Here is a 23,491-nt window from a genome sequence, read left to right as displayed (position 1 = left end):
CGGGATTAATTTGTGGCATATTAAATATAAGCCTGGTTGTGTTGTGGCTAATAGAGTATATATATGTCTTGTGTTTATTTACTGTTCTAGTCATTCCCAGCTGACTATCAGGTCCCACCCGCCTCTCACAGCATCTTCCCTATCTGAATCGTTTCCACTGCCCTCTAGTCCTTCACCATCACTTTCCTCATCCACAAATCTTTTATCCTCGCTCAAATTAATGGGGAAATCGTCGCTTTCTCAGTCCGAATCGCTCTTGCTGCTGGTGGCCATGATTGTAAACAATGTGCAGATGTGAGGAGCTCCACAACCGGTGACGTCATGCGCATATCGTCTGCTACTTCCGGTACAGGCAAGGCTTTTTTATCAGCGACCAAAAGTTGCGAACTTTATCGTCAATGTTCTCTACTAAATCCTTTCAGCGAAAATATGGCAATATCGCGAAATGATCAAGTATGACACATAGAATGGACCTGCTATCCCTGTTTAAATAAGAAAATCGCATTTCAGTAGGCCTTTAAGGGTATAACAGTACAGTATCTTCATGGTATGGTACGTACCTCAATATTAAGGCAATGGTTTGGTTCAATTTCGGTACAGTAAGAGAACAAAATGCAAAACAAAACTGCTCAGCTTTTGTGTTCAAATATTTTTTAAATGAAGCATAACAATGCAATTTCAACCTGCTGGCAATTTTTTCTCCAACAAATATTTGTCAAATAAGAAATAAACATATAATTCTAAATGTGCTTGTGGAGATGCATTGCAACGTGGAATGTACACTTCCTGTCCCCGACTTGGAATTAGGTCTGAGCTGATAACAAATTTTGCTGGACGATATATAAGTCAACCCTCCAGAACAAGATCTAAAAGTGAGGAAGGCATGGCTAGGGTATGGGACTCCAACCTCCCCCGAGAAACCAAACTCAGCTTCTTCTACGGGACGGTAGAATCTGCCCTCCTTTATAGCAGGACAGCCATTGCTGCAGAAGGCTCTGGACGGGTGCTACACCAGAAAGTTACGTGTAGTTCTCACCATTAACAAAAGGTGCACGTTTTCAACAAGAATCTGTATACTGGAATATTCAGGATGGGCGACAAAATAGCAGCTAGGAGGATGAGACTCGCAGGACACTGCCAAAGACATGAGGAGCTGCCAGCCAGCACACCTTTGCTGTGGGAACCAACACACGGGCACCGGTCACGGGGACGTCCCACAGTAACATTAATAGATGTACTCAAAAATGATGCAGCACCGCAAAGCACCATCGAGCTGGCCGGATGTATGGAGAACACGGATGACTGGAATCGACCACTGAAGGCTGGTCTGAGGACGTCCTACAGCGATAGATTGTTCCACTAATTATTTCCAATTATCAATATTTTTGTAAACATTATTTTTAGACCAAATTAACGTCATGTGTATGTAACGTACACACATAATATATATTAATAACAATAATGAGAGTAACCCTTTCCAACGCTACAAATTCATATTTTCATTACCGTATTTTTTGGAGTATAAGTCGCACCGGCCGAAAATGCATAATAAAGAAGGAAAAAAACATATATAAGTCGCACTGGAGTATAAGTCGCATTTTTGGGGGAAATGTATTTGATAAAACCCAACAGCAAGAATAGACATTTGAAAGGCAATTTAAAATAAATAAAGAATAGTGAACAACAGGCTGAATAAGTGTACGTTATATGACGCATAAATAACCAACTGAGAACGTGCCTGGTATGTTAACGTAACATATTATGGTAAGAGTCATTCAAATAACTATAACATATAGAACATGCTATACGTTTACCAAACAATCTGTCACTCCTAATCGCTAAATCCCATGAAATCTTATACGTCTAGTCTCTTACGTGAATGAGCTAAATAATATTAGTTGATATTTTACAGTAATGTGTTAATAATTTCACACATAAGTCGCTCCTGAGTATAAGTCGCACCCCCGGCCAAACTATGAAAAAAACTGCGACTTATAGTCCGAAAAATACGGTAGTATTTTTACCATTGAAATTTGAAGGCCAAGAACTTTTATTTATCTTAAATAAGTAAACATAAAAAATAACACCGGCTCTCAATCTCTGTTAGCAAACATCTTACTTCAATAAATATTGAACATCTGTAAATCCGCTTTTTCTCCAATTTTAAAAACTGCCAAGAACTTTTAATTATCCTAAATAAGTAAACAAATAAAAAATAAAACCAGCTCTCAATCTCTATGTTAGCAAAAATGTTACTTCAATAAATATTGAACATCTGTAAGTCCGCTTTTTTTCCAATTTTAAAAACTGCATCAAGTGGTTTGTTTTGTTGTTTTTTGGTTGCCATCAGTCTCCAACAATTCCAGCATACGGGCCCAATCGTTCCTGTTGATGGGCTCATGTTGATCATTTGGTTTGAAGCCAAAATATTACCACACAAAGATATTAAGCTTTGAAATTATATTCTTTATTCATTTTCTTCTTACTTTGCGGAGCATCACATTAGCGAGTTGCGACTCGCGAGGCTCTTTCTGTGCATCCGGTATACTGTGTGTGAGTTAGCGGTCCTGCTTCCGCCTGCCGAGCCAAAGATTTCGGATGGCTGACAAGAGGGTTGACTGCGTTCATTTATTCTGCTATCTAATAAACGCGCTGAGGTGTTGAAAATGATGCAGAGTGAATCCTCTTGCACTCTTCTTGGAAGCGACAGGCAAAGAAAACAATCACACAGAAATATGGCAATTTATTTATCCAGTTAATTTTAATTTATCATGTGATTAATTGATTTATTAACTGTCGGCCCAACCCTACTTGGAATGTGTACCATGTGGTAAAAAAATTAATACTAACTTTTCGGTTCGGTACAGCTGCGCAGCGCTGTGATTTAAATACATGTATTCTTTACATCCACACGATATATTGATGCATACTGTACAGTCAAATCATTTTGATTTCCACATTGCTACATTACTTTCTTTCTATCTATCCTTCGTTTTAATATTGCATTTCTTATCAAAATCACTGTTTCCGTGAAGAGTCTCCTTATTGTTTCCTGCAGAACACTCTAATCCATCTCTGTAAAGCAGATTAACATGGTTAAGAAATGAAAAGCTACCCGCTGCATTAAAGATGTAACAACATGGTGCCAGCAACTTATCTACCAATGTAGTAGTTAGCCAACACAATCCTCTTGATTAAATGCTGGTAGCAATCTTATTGTCAGGCTTATTTTCCCAACACTAATCTACAGTATACAACTGTAAAATTATCAAAAGTCAGAACTTTAAAAGGTTTACCCCTTCTGGAAGCCATCACATGTTTAAAAATGCTACATCACATATAAAAATAAAATTATCAATGCAGTGGTTCTGCATAGGGCTGGGCAATATGGCCTTTTATTAATATCTCGATATTTTTAGGCCATGTCCCGATGCACGATATATATCTTGATATTTTGCCTTAGCCTTGAATGAACACTTGATGCATATAATCACAGCAGTATGATGATTTTATGTGTCTACATTAAAACATTCTTGTTCATACTGCATGAATAGATGCTCATTTTAAACTTTCATGCAGAGAGGGAAATCACAACTAAGTCAATTGACCAAAAGTGTATTTATTAAACAGTTATTAAGCAGTGGCACAAACATTCATGTCATTTTCAAAACAGAAAGTGCAAGATTGTCAGAGACATTTTAAAACAAGCTATGAGTGCACTTTTGTGCATGATGTCACTAAGATGACATATCAAAACAACACTAAATTAAAGTGTACTTATTGTACAGAACGCCACTACAATAGTTTAAAACAAATAAAGTGCACTTTTGTGCATGATGCCACACAAGATATTTCAATAACTGTCAAATAAAAATGAGCTGCATAATAGGAAATCAAATAGTGTATGTCCTTCACTATGTGGTAGGTTCCTGCGGACGTTATCTCCTTCTGTTGTTGACTATTTTTTTCATACGGTGTTGATGTGGAAATGGTTGCCTCTGCATTTTGTCTGTGTGGCACCGAACGGAGATGTTGACATGCGGAGTAAGCACTCTTCATTCTCTAGCGGGTGACTTTTGAAATGATGCTACATATTAGGAGTAATGCTACTTTTTGTAGCAAGGCTTTTGCCCCACACTTGACAAATTACGGTTGTCTGTTCGACATATTCCCACTTGAAGCCAAACCACCGCCAGACGATGGACCCCCTGCTGTTTTTCTTGGGAATGAATTCTTCCTTCGTTTGTTACCAGATTCGCACCTTCTTTCTCTCGTATTACCACTCGCACCACAGCTAACGTTACCCATGCCGCTACCTCTCTGCTCCGCGAGGGCGTATACGTATGTGACGTATGTAAGAAGGTGCGCTTGTTTTACGTCTCTGTGAGAAGCAGAGACAACAAAGAGTGAGAAGAGCATGCAGTGTAATGCCCGCAGCTAAAAGCAACTGCGTGAGAACATGTACTCGAATATCACGATATAGTCATTTTCTATATCGCACAGAGACAAACCCACGATATATCGAGTATATCGATATATCGCCCAGCCCTAGTTCTGCACTTGTTAGAATTCTACCGAAAATAGTATGATAACTTTCTCTGTTACTGAAACATATAAAAACAGAAAACAGAAAACTGAAAGTCACTGAAAATTTTAACAATGTCAGATGACAAGCGCTGACAAAAAACACATTATAAATGAACTTTTTCTCAAATATAAAAAAATGATCAAATTCAGGAGGTTTCTAGCTTTAAGAAAATGTTCAAGTCCCTGCAGGTTAGAAACTCAAAGAGTACTCATGTGCTCTAAAAATGGTACGATACAAACAAACAATTCTGAAAAAGTATAGAGATAGCGATTCTTTACAAGGTATTTTTTCACATGTGCTTACTTTTTAAAAAAAATCACTCTGATCTTATTATTTTTATCACTATCATTATACTCCTCACCATCTTTATACTCCTCACCATCTTTTTTTCCTAATGGTCTTTCTGTTGTTCTTAATGGCAGGTCCCGGAAGAACAGTTGACAGGGGCCTTTTTTAATAACAATTAATAGAAAGACTGAAAATATCCCAAGTCCTTCAAAACATTAATGCACATAATAAAGAAAAGTCAAATAGTCAGTTAAATTATATGACCGCATTTCCCGTGAGCTGATAAATGATCGGCCATCAGCTGGAACAACCAGGACAGCGTATTTGCTGGTGTAAAAACAAAAACATTATTGTCATTTAGAAATTAGATTGCATTTTAGTGTGAATTGAGATTGCATTTATCTTAGATTTTTTGTGCAGCCCTACTGCACATTCATGTACTTGGCTGCTAAAAGTATGCAAGATGGCATAGCTCTAACTGTCCAAGCGAATATATTCATATAATAGAATTTAAAGTGTGAAAGAATAAATAAACAAGAGGCTGGGAATCTCAGGGTACCTCACGATACGATACTATATGTAATATATATACTATACGGCTTACAAGAGCGATAATAAACTATCTCAAAATGGCAATGGCAGTAATGAGATGATGGATATATTGCTTTTAAAAGCATATGACATGTCTGTGTATTTATAGGGCTGAGACAAAAACAAACAACTTAGATACTGCAAAGTCAATCCAGCTTTGTCCCATCCACAATATAAAAAGTCATCCATAGTAAGTCCCCATGTTTTATTTAAACTCTTAGGCTATGTTTACACTGCAGGGTATGATGCCCAATTCAGATTTTGTGTTATATTTCATCTTTTAATTTAGTCGTTCACATTGTTTTTTAATGTGAACGGAATGGGTCCATGACGCCATGACCTCACACTGCATGTACTGCAGTGTGGTGAAGGATGTAAACATGGCAAGACAAACGTCACCGCTATTTTCTTTCCAGACACAGTTGAAAATAAACTTCAACAACAAACAATATAAAGATTTACTCGGTCACAACATTAAGTAGACCTGTCCACTCTCAGATACAGAGATGCATGAAAAAACTGCTTTTACTAGCATTTATATCAATGCATGTTGCACGTCGATATCATTGTGTACATTCCACGATTAGATGAAAATAATGTTTCATCTTATCTTGTCTTACGGTCCTTCAAACCAAGTAGAAATGTCACAATAACGCCGTCTTTTCCCGTCTGGGTTTTGCGGCTAATCCAATTTGGTAGTGGCCCAAATTGACAGAACAGTCCCATGTAAAATGCGGACAAATAAACACAAATATACATTTTATAGACATCAGAGCAGATGGAAGGCCATGAAACGAGAAGGAATAACAGAACGCTCCAGGTAACAGCCATAATTTTCCTCACAGCTTGAAACGGAGTAAATCTCCTAAACACCTTTTTTTTGCCTGTTTTCTGTTCATTTGTCTACTATTTCCTTTCGTGACTGTCTATTTTGACGAAGAATTATGACGTTTTTTGCTTTTTAATGACTTATATGTTGGATATTGGATCGGATATATATCAGCTTTATTTCCACATACGAAATCGGCCTTGGTCGGACTGGAAATAATCGGAATTGTATTGTTCACACTGACATAAAAAAAATCAGGTCACATATAGGCAAAATAATTGGAATTGTCCTGCAGTCAGAACATAGCCTCAGTTTAACTTCACCTCTTGAGTTCGCCATATTAGTTGTTTGTATTTTCTTCTTCTGTGACTTTGGCCCAATTTCCATTCACTAGGGCAAGGAGCGTCCCTTGAACATGTAAGACAACCCGGCTCACTAAAGAGGAACAATGAAAGAAATTCATAGCAGCCATATTTTAATACAAACCCCGTTTCCATATGAGTTGGGAAATTGTGTTAGATGTAAATATAAATGGAATACAATGATTTGCAAATCATTTTCAACCCATATTCAGTTGAATATGCTACAAAGACAACATATTTGATGTTCAAACTGATTAACTTTTTTTTTTTGTTGCAAATAATCATTAACTTTAGAATTTGATGCCAGCAACACGTGGCAAAGAAGTTGGGAAAGGTGGCAATAAATACTGATAAAGTTGAGGAATGCTCATCAAACACTTATTTGGAACATCCCACAGGTGAACAGGCTAATTGGGAACAGGTGGGTGCCATGATTGGGTATAAAAGTAAATTCCATGAAATACTCAGTCATTCACAAACAAGGATGGGGCGAGGGTCACCACTTTTTCAACAAATGCGTGAACAAATTGTTGAACAGTTTAAGAAAAACCTTTCTCAACCAGCTATTGCAAGGAATTTAGGGATTTCACCATCTACGCTCCGTAATATCATCAAAGGGTTCAGAGAATCTGGAGAAATCACTGCACGTAAGCAGCTAAGCCCGTGACCTTCGATCCCTCAAGCTGTACTGCATCAACAAGCGACATCAGTGTGTAAAGGATATCACCACATGGGCTCAGGAACACTTCAGAAACCCACTGTCAGTAACTACAGTTGGTCGCTACATCTGTAAGTGCAAGTTAAAACTCTCCTATGCAAGGCGAAAACCGTTGATCAACAACACCCAGAAACGCCGTCGGCTTTGCTGGGCCTGAGCTCATCTAAGATGGACTGATACAAAGTGGAAAAGTGTTCTGTGGTCTGACGAGTCCACAATTCAAATTGTTTTTGGAAACTGTGGACGTCGTGTCCTCCGGACCAAAGAGGAAAAGAACCATCCGGATTGTTATAGGCGCAAAGTTGAAAAGTCAGCATCTGTGATGGTATGGGGGTGAATTAGTGCCCAAGACATGGGTAACTTACACGTCTGTGAAGGCGCCATTAATGTTGAAAGGTACATACAGGTTTTGGAGCAACATATGTTGCCATCCAAGCAACGTTACCATGGACGCCCCTGCTTATTTCAGCAAGACAATGCCAAGCCACGTGTTACATCAACGTGGCTTCATAGTAAAAGAGTGCGGGTACTAGACTGGCCTGCCTGTAGTCCAGACCTGTCTCCCATTGAAAATGTGTGACGCATTATGAAGCCTAAAATACCACAACGGAGACCCCCGGACTGTTGAACAACTTAAGCTGTACATCAAGCAAGAATGGGAAAGAATTTCACCTGAGAAGCTTCAAAAATGTGTCTCCTCAGTTCCCAAACGTTTACTGAGTGTTGTTAAAAGGAAAGGCCATGTAACACAGTGGTGAACATGCCCTTTCCCAACTACTTTGGCACGTGTTGCAGCCATGAAATTCTAAGTTAATTATTATTTGCAAAAAAAAACAAACGTTTATGAGTTTGAACATCAAATATCTTGTCTTTGTAGTGCATTCAATTGAATATGGGTTGAAAAGGATTTGCAAATCATTGTATTCCGTTTATATTTACATCTAACACAATTTCCCAACTCATATGGAAACAGGGTTTGTACTATTTTTGAAAAACTGCGGCAAAAGCGATTTTTTGGGGATATTTTGTCACACTCCTACAATACAAAGTACTATTGTATTATAGCACAACTGCAGAAAAAAGCCCATTTGCTAGGCAGTGGAATATTCCAACTTGTTAAAAGCAACTGCAAACTACATGAGAGGAAATGCTCTAACAATTTTCTTACAGAATTGCGGTCATTTCGGACCATACCAGACGCGTTTTAGCCGTAAACCTCCTTGATTCGTGACAACTTTGTCAGATGCCACTCAAGCTTAAAGTGAAGATTTTAGAGTAAAAGTTGCTAATTAGCTTATCTGCTTCAATCAGCTCCACTGGTCAGCGGATACGTGTGTTAGTGTGTGTGATAGGGCTTTTAAGAGATGAACCAACACTAACCCTGATTGGCAGCATGCCATGATGGCTACGGTGTCGTGAGCTCAGCTGATCCTTGCTATTGGATTAGGCTACTTCCTGGAGAATGCTAAAAGGTAACATGTTAGAGCGTCAGGATGTTTCCTGTCTGCTCGCCAGACAGGAAATTAAATTAGGCCTCCTCGCTGAGAACGATGATTTCAGACCCTCTCATGCGGCTTGATGGAGGGCCTGGTCTTAAATTTGCATAGCCTGTGTTCCCCAATATATTTTGATTTATTTGGTCTCATTTTAACCAAACAGCTTTGGTTCCCCATAAAAAGTATGAGGTAAGCTAATCAAGCACTTACCTCCACAATGAGGTTAAAGCTTGTTAGCTCTGTCCTGGTGGAACGATATTATTCAGAAAGTCTTGTTCTCGACATGGTTGATATAAACTTTAGTTAGATAATGGGGGAAAAGTACTTTTCAGAAATGGGAAATTAGTTTAAAAATATGCCCCCTCAACTGCTGCACATATGCAAGGAGTCGGACACAGAACCAAACGACCCATTTTAGATTTGGTGGTATGTGACTGTTCAGTTGGCTCAGTCACTGTGGCTACAGCGAGAAAAAGTTGGTAAGAGTCTAAAAGTCTGAACACAGCCGTGTGCCAGTGAATATGTGTGCAGCCACTCACATCTCAATTACCTAAACAAATATTCTGGTGTTTCACGGTGACGCACGTGTCTCCCTTTCCACTACAACACACGCACTGTCCCAGTATGTGTGTGTGTATGTGAGACTGGCTTGTGTGTGTGTGTACAACAGTCCTCTTGGCAAGAGAGACACATTCCACAGCAGCCAACCTCTGACGTCAAACTAAAGACATTTATAGTCTTGTAAACACACACAAGCTCACACTAAACGTACAGTCTGGCAAAGAGGCGGGTTAAAGGCAACTTTGCAGTTGATCAAATTAGTCTAACGGTTCGCTGCAGTTCTACACTGCAAGTTATGTATCGGGGTAGTTGCAATAAAAGGACATGCATAAGTTGCAGACTTGGAATCTCTAAACTAGTGTAAAGGCTGGTGCTAATGTCATCATTTCCAACATAGAGAACTTAATACACACTGCTATCAAACCATTCCAACATCAAAATGATTAGCAATGGCTATCAACACATTCCCCCCAAAAATCCTGTTTTACGCAAAAACATTCCTATTGAAAATGAATAGACAATTTTTACAAGTTCCACATTTCTCAACCATTTCAAATCACTCCAACTTTTAAAAAATTCAGGCCATCCAGACCAACAATTTTCCATAAAACAAATTCCCATAGATCTTGAGAATTAATACTATTTCAACATTTCTCAACCAATTCAAATTAATCCAATGCCAAAACCTTCACTTGATTCAGCACAAGCATCTTCTTTCCCACGTACCAACAATTCCCACTGTTCCTGAAATAAAATTTTTCCAATTAGTAATTTCCTTTGACCTTGTAAATTCTTATTATTTCCATATTTCTTAGCCGATTTAAATTATTCCAACACCAAAATGTTCAGTCCAAGTGCAAAAGTAAATAATGTACATAAGGCAAATAACAAGTAAAAGAGAATGATGCACTGTCTCTAAGTTCAATTAAAATGGTTTAGAAACACATGAGTAGTCTGAAATACAAAAAAAAAAGATGTGTTCTTTGTCTTACGGTTTCTGCTATTCCGTCATTTACACTTCCTCCTAGTGTTGTTGCTTTTGCTGCATGGATGTATTTTGGGAAGCCAGTATTCCTCTATTCTTCCCCCTCTTTCTGCCTTGTTCATTCTCTACTGCTTAAGGAAAATAGGTACTATGATGTCAGCCCTGCAAAACAGCAGAGAGAGACACACAGCGAGAAAAAAAGAAAAAGAAAAGACAGAGCAAGGTAAAAATAGTATAATGGCTGTGTGTGCTTTGGACAAATTAGAAGCCTCGAGCCAGAGAGAGTAGTCACATGTGTCCTGTTGCCATAGAGACGGAAGGGTGGGCCAGATGTATTATGAGATGGCTGTAGGTCATCCAGAGAGATGCTGTCTAATGTGTTGCATAAAGCTTCATGTCTTTGGCAATGACTGCTTGTTGCACATCATCCGTCGTCACTCAGCACTCACAATGGCATCAACATGTGTGGTGTGGAAAGGTTGGTTGATAAAAAAAAAAATCCATACTTTAATATCCGTTTCAAGAGTATTCTATTATTTTCAGCAGTCACATGCAGATGTTTTAGGTCCATGAATTGAAGGCATCAATTTTCAGCACCGAGTTACTCAGTAGCATGTGAACACAGGAGAGGCTCACAGTTAGAGGTTGGAAATGATCAAACAGCAGCAATGTACGCCATAATCACAGTTTGGTACGTTCTTTGATTTTAAAACTCATGGTTTAGTCCATTTTGGGTACATGAAGGACACATGTAAAATTAACTGTTTAGCTTTTGTGTAAAGCGCTTTAATGTTTTTTTTTAAGGAAACAAACTGCTGCAAGGTAATTCTCTATCAATAAAATTCTTAAAATAGAAAAATAAAAGAGGCCACTTTGATACATTTTGTGAATTAAAGGATGCTAAAACCTATCCAACATAGGTCAATATGTCATAATCAGAATCCACACTAGGAATTTGACTACGGACAACAACATTTTCTCATACAACAAAGATATGCACACCTATCTGAAATAAACATTTACATATTGACTTTGTTTTATAGGGGACAAAGCAAATTACTGTAATATTTAATATTAGATATATAGTATACAGTCAAACCTGTGTTAGCGGACACATGTCTATAGCAACCACACAAATTTCCCCTGCAGAAAAAAGTAGTGTTATAAACCTTGTCTATAGCAGCAGTATAATGCAGCCAGCGGCCACTTATTTTGCACCTTGGAATAGTTTTTGTACTCCGTATTACAGCCACTAATATCAAGATTTGCTAGGTGTTTAAGTAGGGAGGTTTTTTTTTAATTGTTTTAAGATAAACTTGCTATGAATTGAATTGTTTGTGAGTTATGAATTGCTTTCTTCAACCGAGCGGGACAAACAGTAGAAAATTAATGGATGGAATAATATTTTCAGGAATTTGATGAATAAGCAATTAACAATGATGCTTGCTTGCGGTTTACGCAAACCTACAATGGACATTTGTATACGAGGCGCGCTGTGCTGTACATACAAACCCCGTTTCCATATGAGTTGGGAAATTGTGTTAGATGCAAATATAAACGGAATACAATGATTTGCAAATCCTTTTCAACCCATATTCAGTTGAATATGCTACAAAGACAACATATTTGATGTTCAAACTGTTAAACTTTTTTTTTTGTGCAAATAATCATTAACTTTAGAATTTGATGCCAGCAACACGTGACAAAGAAGTTGGGAAAGGTGGCAATAAATACTGATAAAGTTGAGGAATGCTCATCAAACACTTATTTGGAACATCCCACAGGTGAACAGGCAAATTGGGAACAGGTGGGTGCCATGATTGGGTATAAAAGTAGATTCCATGAAATGCTCAGTCATTCACAAACAAGGATGGGGCGAGGGTCACCACTTTGTCAACAAATGAGTGAGCAAATTGTTGAACAGTTTAAGGAAAACCTTTCTCAACCAGCTATTGCAAGGAATTTAGGGATTTCACCATCTACGGTCCGTAATATCATTAAAGGGTTCAGAGAATCTGGAGAAATCACTGCACGTAAGCAGCTAAGCCCGTGACCTTCGATCCCTCAGGCTGTACTGCATCAACAAGCGACATCAGTGTGTAAAGGATATCACCACATGGGCTCAGGAACACTTCAGAAACCAACTGTCAGTAACTACAGTTTGTCACTACATCTGTAAGTGCAAGTTAAAACTCTCCTATGCGAGGCAAAAACCGTTTATCAACAACACTCAGAAACACCGCCGGCTTCGCTGGGCCTGAGCTCATCTAAGATGGACTGATACAAAGTGGAAAAGTGTTCTGTGGTCTGACGAGTCCACATTTCAAATTGTTTTTGGAAACTGTGGACGTCGTGTCCTCCGGCCCAAAGAGGAAAAGAACCATCCGGATTGTTATAGGCGCAAAGTGAAAAAGCCAGCATCTGTGATGGTATGGGGGTGTATTAGTGCCCAAGACATGGGTAACTTACACATCTGTGAAGGCGCCATTAATGCTGAAAGGTACATACAGGTTTTGGAGCAACATATGTTGCCATCCAAGCAACGTTACCATGGACGCCCCTGCTTATTTCAGCAAGACAATGCCAAGCCACGTGTTACATCAACGTGGCTTCATAGTAAAAGAGTGCGGGTACTAGACTGGCCTGCCTGTAGTCCAGACCTGTCTCCCATTGAAAATGTGTGGAGCATTATGAAGCCTAAAATACGACAATGGAGACCCCCGGACTGTTGAACAACTTAAGCTGTACATCAAGCAAGAATGGGAAAGAATTCCACCTGAGAAGCTTAAAAAATGTGTCTCCTCAGTTCCCAAACGTTTACTGAGTGTTGTTAAAAGGAAATGCCATGTAACACAGTGGTGAACATGACCTTTCCCAACTACTTTGGCACGTGTTGCAGCCATGAAATTCTAAGTTGATTATTATTTGCAAAAAAAAATAAAGTTTATGAGTTTGAACATCAAATATGTTGTCTTTGTAGTGCATTCAATTGAATATGGGTTGAAAAGGATTTGCAAATCATTGTATTCCGTTTATATTCAAATCTAACACAATTTCCCAACTCATATGGAAACGGGGTTTGTATTACACTTACGTCCACAAATACATCATATTATCCCACGCCAACCAGCACTCTCCCTCATTTATTCTCAAACGTTCAATAAACCAGGAATTAGCAGCTATTGACTCTTACTATCTCAACAAATTGTTATTGCTGAGATAGTTTACTAATCCAAGGCTTCAAAGAGCGAATACGTCATGGTTCAAACCACCGCAAAGTCTAGCTAAAAATGGCTCCCAACTTGCGTATATCGGCCACCTGTCTATAGAAACCACTTTTGCGGTTTCCTTTGAGCAGTCGCTATAGACAGGTTTGACTACAGAAGATTTTTTTAATAAAAGATGGTTTTCAAGCACTGAAGTGTCGTAACGACTGGAAGCCTGACTCACTTTTGATGTGTACCCAAGTACAAATACATTAATGGTACACGCCTATCAAACGGTAAAAAAAAATTGAATTACTGTACATTCACAGGTTGTTTTTTTTATAGAAAATACTATGATTGCCTTTGAAGCTTATTAATTATAGCCGCAAAATCTACTATAATTAGACCGCTTTAAAGAATAAAGGCAGAATAACCATTATGTACATCCCTTTTTCAAATCACACACACAAAAGACAGCTTTGAGGTGCCAGTCCAAGTCCATCAACTATTCCATGTGGAGTACAATCTTACAGGCATTAGGAGTCCTTGAGCATTCAAAAGGTAAATGCAAAAGAGGATTGCAAAGAATTGCAACACACTGCTTTTGACACCCAAGGGAAACATAGTCAAGAACAATTATATTGTCAATACTATATTGGAGCCTCCAAAGTGTAAAGCCCCCAAAGATAATACATATTGCGGAAATATCCTGTGAGACGTTAAGCAAGATGTCTGCGTATTGCGTAAGAGTTCACCAAATCTTGTTAGCATTTGAAGCATCAAAAGAATTACCTCTACAAGTGTGTTTTCCTTATTTTTTTGGCTTAGTGTCAACCTCACAAGTGATCAACGGTTTGAGGCTCTGTTGGAGCATCTCTGTGTGGAGTTTGTGTGCATGGGTTTTCTCAAGAGTACTGCGGCTTTCACCCATTTCTAAAAATCATTTGTTAGGTTAAATGTACTGTAGACTTTAAATTGGTAATGTGAATAGTTGTCTATATGTGTCCTGTGATTGACTGACGACCAGTCTAGGGGGTACCCTGTCTGGCTCTGCGATAGCGCTCCAGTTCATGTGTGACCCCAATGACGACAAACAGTATGGAAAATGAGAATAATGACTGATTTCACTTCAAAAGGCTGCACTGACGTCAAAGAAAAAAGTGTGACATTGACCACAACAAACTAGTCCAAAACCAGAAATGGAAGATATTGCAATGCAGGAAAGCGGTGCACACAACTCCTTAGCTCCTCAGTATAACATGGTTAAAGCAACAGGAGGTCTGCTTTCCTAAGTGTTAAAGTCAAAGACTGCCTTACCAGACACACCTTTTCAGTAGTTACTGCACAAGACTGAGTGAAATGTAAGTGTACCCTGAGTATATAGTTTCATGTTGACTTTTACTTGAGAGTGGTTAACTTACTTTTACACTTGCAGTGTTTCCCACACATTCATTTATTTGTGGCGGCCCGCCACGAAAGAATTAAGGCCGCCACAAAAATGTTTTATTTTTTTGTCCTGTCCAGCTTCTCAGGCAAATAATATAGTTGATGTAGATGCCCATATCGGCTGTTCAGATTTACTTTACAAAAGAGAAGTGTAGGATCAAGATTTTTGGAGCTCTTTGTTCAGTGGATCAGATGTTTGATGAAGCTTTGTGTCTATCTACCACCACTACTGTTTTCTGTTTCTTTGTTACTGACTGTGGCAGGACACCTCTGCCTCTGTTTCACTTTATGTTGCTGGTAAATAATATGGTTGTAGTAGTAGGCTAAAGTTAAATTATTTAGTATGCACTAATTAAAGGGGCAGAGCTTTAAGAGACATTTTAGCTTTTATATTTTTATAAGATATATTTTTTGTAAGAACCACAATTAAAAAAATATTTTTCAGTGAATAACTTATTGTTCAAATCTGTATATAAATATGTACATAAAGTGTTGTAATTATATTGTAAAATGGATGGACTATTAAAACAAAACTGTTATTATTAATTAGTAAGTATACATTTTTTGAGCCTCTTTAGAGAAAATCATATCATTGTAGTACATTATGCAAATTATTCGATGATGTCATGGTGACCACGCCCATAGCCACGCCCCCACTGCCACAGGTATCTTGGCAGTTTATGGGAAACACTGACTTGCATTTCATTTATGAAAAGGAACTGACTGTCTTGTTTGCTTTAGTTTACATCAGGGCTGTCACATTATTATTTTTTTTAAAATAAAATAATCACAGGTTGCAAATTAATTAGAATAAGCACACCCCGCAACCCCGAAAGGGACAAGCGGTAGAAAATGTATGGATGGCAATATTTGCAACTATGTTTGATTTAAGCCAATTGTCACTGTATTTTATCAACAGGAAGATAAATGACATCATACACTGTAGGCCTGCAGATGGGCAGCACCCTTCTGGCAAAAAATGTTTTGCTTAGAATTGAGATCACTATTCTCTGGCATGATTTTTTTTTCACAAAATGTTCATTAAACTGATTAACTTTAAGAAAACAAAGAACAAACATTTAAATGATCAATTAAGTAGAGTAAGCAGCAGGGACCTAGATTATTGCAATTATTATCTTTTTTGTCTACTGGAGATTAGTGGGTATAGCGTTGCATTGTACTGTACTGTGTTAGGGCTATTAAAGTATTTTCTTTTTTGTGTGCCTTGTATGGTTTTATAATACTGTACTTTTTTTTTGGCGTTTAAGGATTTGTAGTGTTGCCTGCAAAACACACTTACAATGCACCTAAGACTGTTGTCATTTGGCTTGAATCCAAAATGATGCCACAAAGAGGGTTCACGTTCGGGAACCCTTTTTGGTTACGAGTAGGGTAGGTGACTCTCACCATTTTACACTAGGGATAGGTATTGTTTACATTTTTCGTTGTGCCGATTTCCGTGAATGAAAGTGTGATTAGTGGAGAATGAGGAACTGTTGCGAGCGGTTTTCCGTATACTATTGCGTGGCGTGGTTAGTAGAGTGGCCGTGCCAGCAACCTGAGGGTTCCTGGTTCGATCCCCAGCTTCTACTACCCTAGTCACGTCCGTTGTGTCCTTGAGCAAGACACTTCACCTTTGCTCCTGATGGGTCGTGGTTAGCGCCTTGCATGGCAGCTCCCGCCATCAGTGTGTGAATGTGTGTGTGTGCATGTGTGAATGGGTGAATGGGTGAATGTGGAAATAGTGTCAAAGCATTTTGAGTACCTTGAAGGTAGAAAAGCGCTATACAAATATAACCCATTTACTACCAGCTTTTTGCTTATGCTACTCCTTTAAATTATGTTAACGATTTTAATGTATTTAAATAAGTTAGTACCGTACTGCGTTAACATGTTATTTTTGACAGCTCTAGTTTATATTATTTGTAATGTAATATTTTGTTTTATTATTATGAAGAACTTGGAGGTTAAACTGTACAATATTCTAAAACTCACTTTCCTTAAGGGCTATGTGTCAGAAGTCTAATCAATGAGTCAACAGTGCAAGGGATTAGAGGCAATGTACGTCTGTCTTGTTCTAAATATACTTAGCTTTTGACTTAAAGCCCCAAACTCTAACCCTGCTACTTCACCGCACCTTTGTTGAATGTCACTGGCACAACCTCCTACCCCAATAAATCTATATAGATACATGACTAATCATGCACAGTTGTGAACCAGCACTTGGGAGTTTGTTGGCAATTTGAATTTTAAAATATAGCATCTGCAGGATTTGTGCCCTTTCTGTCTTAAAAGAAAAGAAAAAACCCCACAAAAAAACTCTATAAAAATGTGGGAATACAAATAGACTGGATAGTATTGCTAATTATTTTTATGGTCGAGGCAGCAATAATGTTATGCATGTACAAGCGGTAGGAAATGGATGGATGGATAGATGGATGTTTAAGGTCTTAATAATAACACCCAAAAATGAAGGCAATTTTGTTGATCTTGGTTTAATTAGTGAAATACAATAGCACAAAATGCAGATGAGCAAATCCTTCTACAAAGAGAAATGAATAACTTTAGGAAACATAGCAGTGTTTAAAGCAAAAGAATGACATGACAACAATTCAGTGGCACAATGGGCTGCAACTGCAGGTCCACTGTGATCTTCTGTCATACACCACAAAACATGTGAGCGGCTTCCTGAGGTCAGCACAAACCCTACAAGCGGTACATACCGGGATACATGTGACACCTTCACGTTCTACATATAAACCTTTAGTTGGATGCTCCATCAGACCTCCAACATACCCCCTGCCCGCCCCGTCTCCTTTCCCAAAGATGACTCACCGGCTGTGGGCATGGCAGTGGTAGAGCCCCTGCTGCTACTCAGGAGCTCCAGAGGCTGTTGGCTGTCTGTGCTGGCAGAGGAAAAACAGGACTCAGTCTCATAAATGGTCTGCAACATGGTGCACAATCCTGACACCGTGGGATGCAACAGCATGCCAAGACGAAAAAAGTGCTCTATTCTGTCACGAAACAGTCAATTCCTTTTCAAGAATACTGCCATGTATTCAAGAACCATGCTTTACTCATCTTGTGAAGCTGTGAGTATTCACTTAGAAGCATGTAAAGTTGTTAAAAGTTGCTTTTCTTTAAAAAAAAACCCATCTAAATCCATTAAGATCCATAAAGAAATTGGTGTTTTATTCTGGGCTTTATGAGGGGAAATCCTTGACCGATTTACTGTTACTGTTTTATCCTGAAACTGTCAGTCGCTCCCAAGATCCTCTTCTTTGATGCAGTATCCAGAAAGTCTTCCCTCCGCTAGGGCTGAACAGATCAATCATAATAAAAAGGATGTACTGGAAGATGTACAGCGACGAGACACTGATGGTAACAGACTCAATGGATCAAGGTTGGCTTGTCTCTTTTATATCATCTGGAGTGCAGATCCATGCAAATCACGTTGCTGAAGGTGTTATAATGGCAGACATGTTGTAGGATGTAGTGGCAACTCTTGGGGATCAGAAAGTTTTCCTCTTCTGGTGCGTCCAGTCCAAGTCGAACAAAGCGACAAAGATCAACTGTGAGGAAATGGGCAAAACCCGTACTCACTTTGTAAAACCTTTGTAAAACTTTCCAAAATTTCCACAGGCTGAGAAAGGATGGAAGCGATGGGTTCCATGTGTGCAGTCGGCTTGCATTAGGACGGACGAGCCGAGAGCTGCAGCTGCCTCTTCGCCACTTCCCACAGCTAATAACACCACACAAAAACAGATACAAGGAGAAGCTGAATTCCCCTGCATCAAAGGATCCTCATGCTGTTCTCCTCCTGGCTGATGAGAGGGAGAGGAGGAGAGGAGGAAGATAAGGAGAAGCGAGGACATAAATAGCTTTGGGAGAGCACTCCCCGAGGTTCCATGCTTCCAAAATTAGAATCAAGCGCTGCAAGAACGATAGAGAGAGGGAAATGGAAGCGAGGAGGGCGGGTGAGGAAGCGAGTGACATGAAAAGATAAAAAAAAAAAAAACAAGGAAATGTGAGGCTGAAGAAGACGCGCAGTGAGCTAGAATCCTCCCCAGAAAAATGAACAGCCAAGGATCACAAATTATCCGCTTATCCCCAGTTGGAAACTCATTAAAGGGCGGGCTACTGCATCGTTCACCTTCATACACCCACTAGAAATAACTGCCGGTCAGACGGCTAATATTCACCGTCTGACAGTCATTGGCGTGCGTGTTTGTGCATACGTAAGTCATTCTGTGACGCTCTATGTTGAATGAAAGAGGGGGGGAGAGGAGAGGAGAGGAGAGAGAGAGAGAGAGAGAGAGAGAGAGAGAGAGAGAGAGAGAGAGAGAGGAGAGAGAGAGAGAGAGAGAGAGAGAGAGAGAGAGAGAGAGAGAGAGAGAGAGAAGCTGAAAATAGTAGAGAGGAATTTAAAGACGGATAAACAAACTGCTTTTCTCATTTGATGAGCAAAAAGGGAAACACCTTCATCCATTTGAGTCTTCCCTGAAGCTTTCACCTGATGAAGAGTAGAGAAAAGAAACACCACTAACATGGGAGATGGGGGAGTGATGGAGGGACTAAAGATGAAAATAGCCTGCTTGAGAGAAGGAGGAGTTCCAGATATAAATAGACAGACAGAGAGAGAGAAAGAGAGAGAGAGAGACAGAGAGTGAGCAAGAAAAAGAGAGATAAGCCTCTAGCAGTGGGTGGCAAGGGGAGGGGGGTGTACACAATTGCCGTGTTTTTGAACTCCACTTCCCAGAATTCATCTGTCTAAATTTGTCATTTTTGTGGGTGGCTGTGACAGTTTACATTTACACCATAAGAAGGCGATATAGAGAATCAGCGTTCGCTGAAGTGGACATTTTGTTGGACATGTGTTTGGCATGACAGCGCTATTCTTTCAAAATGTGTAACTCTGACAAAAGAAAACAAACGTCCACAGCAGAGGACGCTGGTTTTCAGGTGGATATTTATATATGACAAGCACTGGACAGCCACTAACTCTAAACCAGGTCTGGGCAATTATTTTGACTCGGGGGCCACATTTAGAGAAAAAAATGTGTCTGGGGGCCGGTATATCTATCCATCTACCGTATGTATATATATATAAAAATATACGCACACACACACACACACACACACACACACACACACACACACACACACACACATATATATATATATATATATATATAAGCTGTGACAATCTGCTGTACAATATGTGTGTGTTTGGGTCCTATTTTTAGGAACATTAATACAAAACCTCACAATAATGTCTGATTGAATGCTAAAAACGTTATGACAGACCGCCTTAGGAAATGGAATTTTACATGTTCAACTGAATGAGACACCCAGAATGTACATCAATATAAAGAATGTGGGATTTACAATATTAACTATGAACGATAAAACACTGAATATTAACATATGAACGTCACACCCCCTCTCCATCCACATTATTTACAATCACGCGAAACACAACAAAAATGCAACAAACACGGCGAAATATGAACGCGAAGAGTAAAAAAAAAAAACACCTACAATCTGATGTATCACTTTTCTTGTAAAACTTTGTTGTAAAAATCTCCTTCCGCGTCTGTCCCTGACACCTGCATTTCAGGCCGCTCTGGGTACACTCTGTGGAAACGCTCCCCACCCACACTGCTTGGTGCCTCGTCTGAACTGCTGTGACTTAGATTACCATCGTAACTAATTAGATTACCATAGTAACTAGTATATCATTCAAAAGCGCAGATTCCAACCATTGAAATACTTTGTATAGTTCAAGACACCACTGCACATGATAATGGCGACTACAGTTTCCATCTTAAAGATCTAAAAAAAATATTTGGGAATGTCCGGCGGGCCAGATTAAAAATCTTAACGGGCCGCATGTGGCCCCCGGGCCTTAATTTGCCTAGGTCTGCTCTAAACACACACGAAAAGCATTAATTTCAGCAAATTGTTTCTACTTGATAAAAGGAGGGTGAAAAATGTCTTCAATAAAACATTTTTAGACTTTTTACACCACTGCAGCGGGCTCATTCTAAAGCAAGATAGCGACCTAAAACTTAATTCTAAGCTATGCCAGAACTACCCGGTACTTAAGAAAAAAAAAGCTAGCTGATCAGCTGATTTGGGATGAACTGCAGGAGGGCAGCACTTAAAAATTGCAACCTCAATTCACACTATTTTCGAAATGATGGCAAATTATTAGATATGTCCGATAATGGCTTTTTGCTGATATCCGATATTCCGATATTGTCCAACTCTTAATTACCGATTCCGATATCAACCGATACCGATATATACAGTCGTGGAATTAACACATTATTATGCCTAATTTTGTTGTGATGCCCCGCTGGATGCATTAAACAATGTAACGTTTCCATGAATTGATCAACGTGGACCCCGATTTAAACAAGTTGAAAAACTTATTCGGGTGTTACCATTTAGTGGTCAATTGTACGGAATATGTACTGTACTGTGCAATCTACTAATACAAGTTTCAATCAATCAATCAAAAACAAGGTTTTCCCAAATAAGTGAACAACTTCAACTCCAGTTATGGAAAAAAGTGCCAACATGGCACTGCCATATTTATTATTGAAGTCACAAAGTGCATTATTTTTTTTAACATGCCTCAAAACAGCAGCTTGGAATTTGGGACATGCTCTCCCAGAGATAATCCTGATACCCACTACTACTATGGGAAATACTATACTTTGACGTTCACAAAGTGCATTATTTTTTTTTAAACATGCCTCAAAACCACAGCTACAAAAACTATGAAGGCACACAGCTTCAGTCCAGAGTATAGTAGAGCATACTTGCCAACCTTGAGACCTCCGAATTCGGGAGAAGGGGGGGGGGGGGGGGGGGGGTTTGGTGGTAGTGTATATTGTACCGTTAGTGTTGCAAGGGGTTCTGGGTATTTGTTCTGTTGTGTTTATGTCGTGTTACGGTGCGGATGTTCTCCCGAAATGTGTTTGTCATTCTTGTTTGGTGTGGGTTCACAGTGTGGCGCATATTTGTAACAGTGTTAAAGTTGTTTATACGGTCACCCTCAGTGTGACCTGTATGGCTGTTGATCAAGTATGCCTTGCATTCACTTATGTGTGTGTTAAAGCCACATATATTATGTGACTGGGCCGGCACGCTGTTTGTATGTAGGAAAAGTGGACGTGACGACAGGTTGTAGAGGACGCTAAAGGCAGTGCCTTTAAGGCAGGCCCCCAATAACGTTGTCCGGGTGGAAATCGGGAGAAATTCGTGAGGGGCACTGAAATTCGGGAGTCTCCCAGGAAAATCGGGAGGTTGAAACCGATACAGATAATTTCTAATATTACATTTTAAAGCATTTATCGGCCGATATTATCGGACATCTCTACAAATTATATTTTGATATTTCACTCAAGGACTAACGCTGCACTGTCAGAGGTGCTACCTCCTCACTCTCCTCGTTCCCCAGCCAGCCTCCCTTGCAACTGCCCTGGTTCTCACGGCCACTGGTGAGGCTCGCAGAAGGAGCAACAGCATTGATTAATTGACGTTTGTTTTGACCTGTCTTTAGCATTTGTATTGATGTTTTATCAACTAAATAAGCGTACCATGTGTTTGACTTGATGGATGATGATTTTCAGTCCATCAATTTCTATCAAGAAATTCTAAGAAACTGTTCTTCCAGAACCTCCTAGGAAGATCGTCAGTGAGACCGTTGTGAATTTCTTTAAAGCAGAACAAGACAATGAGGATTCCTCATTGAGGAATCTAATAATTCCCACAAGATTACAATCTACAGTATTTGTTTTGGTTGTAGTTTGCAGGGGAAAGCATTAATCAAAAACAAAAATGCATTATATGATCGTGACAAATTTCAGGTCGATCTTAGTGATTAGTTGTCGGCATATTAACTCGATCAAACATGGCAGAAATGTCCATGACAACAGCCAATCAGAGTCGACTTTCTTTTACCGCTGCACTTCCAGTTACAAGGTACCGCGAAAGTAAACAGAATCATAGATATAAACTGAATGGCCGAACTTGGAACTAAACTCGCAGCTGAGGACAGCGAAATAAAGACTTTGGGCCTGATTTACTAAGACCCAAATTCCAATACAAAAATAAAATAGTGTGCGCGTAATTTACTAACACTGACAAGTTGTGCAGACCGCCTCATTTAAATGAGGAATTTGCTTGCATACGATGCTTTTACCGTGTGTGCAATGTGTTCAACCAGCAGCACACATCTATAATCTGGAACACCTTTTCTGAATCGCAACCTGGACAACAGAAACATATGCACACTGTCACTTAATTCTGTGCGCCTGGAATCACTCAAACACAAGAAAATGCACAATGAAAGACGTCTTTTCATGTTGGAGATATGTTATAGTAATATATTTCCTAAATATAAAAATT

At 39.2% G+C, this 23,491-nt stretch overlaps 1 protein-coding gene and 1 long non-coding RNA gene across 6 annotated transcripts in view; one reads left to right on the top strand and one right to left on the bottom strand.

Moving 5' to 3' along the window:
- hdac5 (histone deacetylase 5) overlaps positions 1-23,491 on the bottom strand; it is a 122,516-nt gene that overhangs the window by 63,189 nt on the left and 35,836 nt on the right. Inside the window, exons 3-4 of one of the 5 annotated variants that reach the window (XM_062036761.1) lie at positions 18,674-18,894; positions 17,906-17,976 (exon numbers count right to left, since the gene is read on the bottom strand). The exons of 2 other annotated variants lie outside the window; for them this stretch is intronic. In XM_062036761.1, the coding sequence (XP_061892745.1) occupies positions 17,906-17,976; positions 18,674-18,864 (262 nt within the window). In that variant the 5' untranslated portion in view covers positions 18,865-18,894. Of the gene's footprint in view, positions 1-10,425; positions 10,581-17,905; positions 17,977-18,673; positions 18,895-23,491 lie in introns of all 5 variants that reach the window. 2 more of the 5 variants (XM_062036763.1, XM_062036764.1) reach the window with 2 other exon arrangements.
- LOC133642528 (uncharacterized) overlaps positions 14,111-23,491 on the top strand; it is a 41,889-nt gene continuing 32,508 nt past the window's right edge. The window contains exon 1 of the long non-coding RNA XR_009824528.1: positions 14,111-14,185. This is a non-coding gene — a long non-coding RNA (uncharacterized LOC133642528). The remainder of the gene's footprint in view (positions 14,186-23,491) is intronic.

The sequence above is a fragment of the Entelurus aequoreus genome, linkage group LG25, assembly GCF_033978785.1.
Source record: "Entelurus aequoreus isolate RoL-2023_Sb linkage group LG25, RoL_Eaeq_v1.1, whole genome shotgun sequence".
Taxonomy (NCBI): domain Eukaryota; kingdom Metazoa; phylum Chordata; class Actinopteri; order Syngnathiformes; family Syngnathidae; genus Entelurus; species Entelurus aequoreus.
Note: the sequence above shows the minus strand (reverse complement) of the source record. Positions and strands in the feature narration are given on the sequence as shown.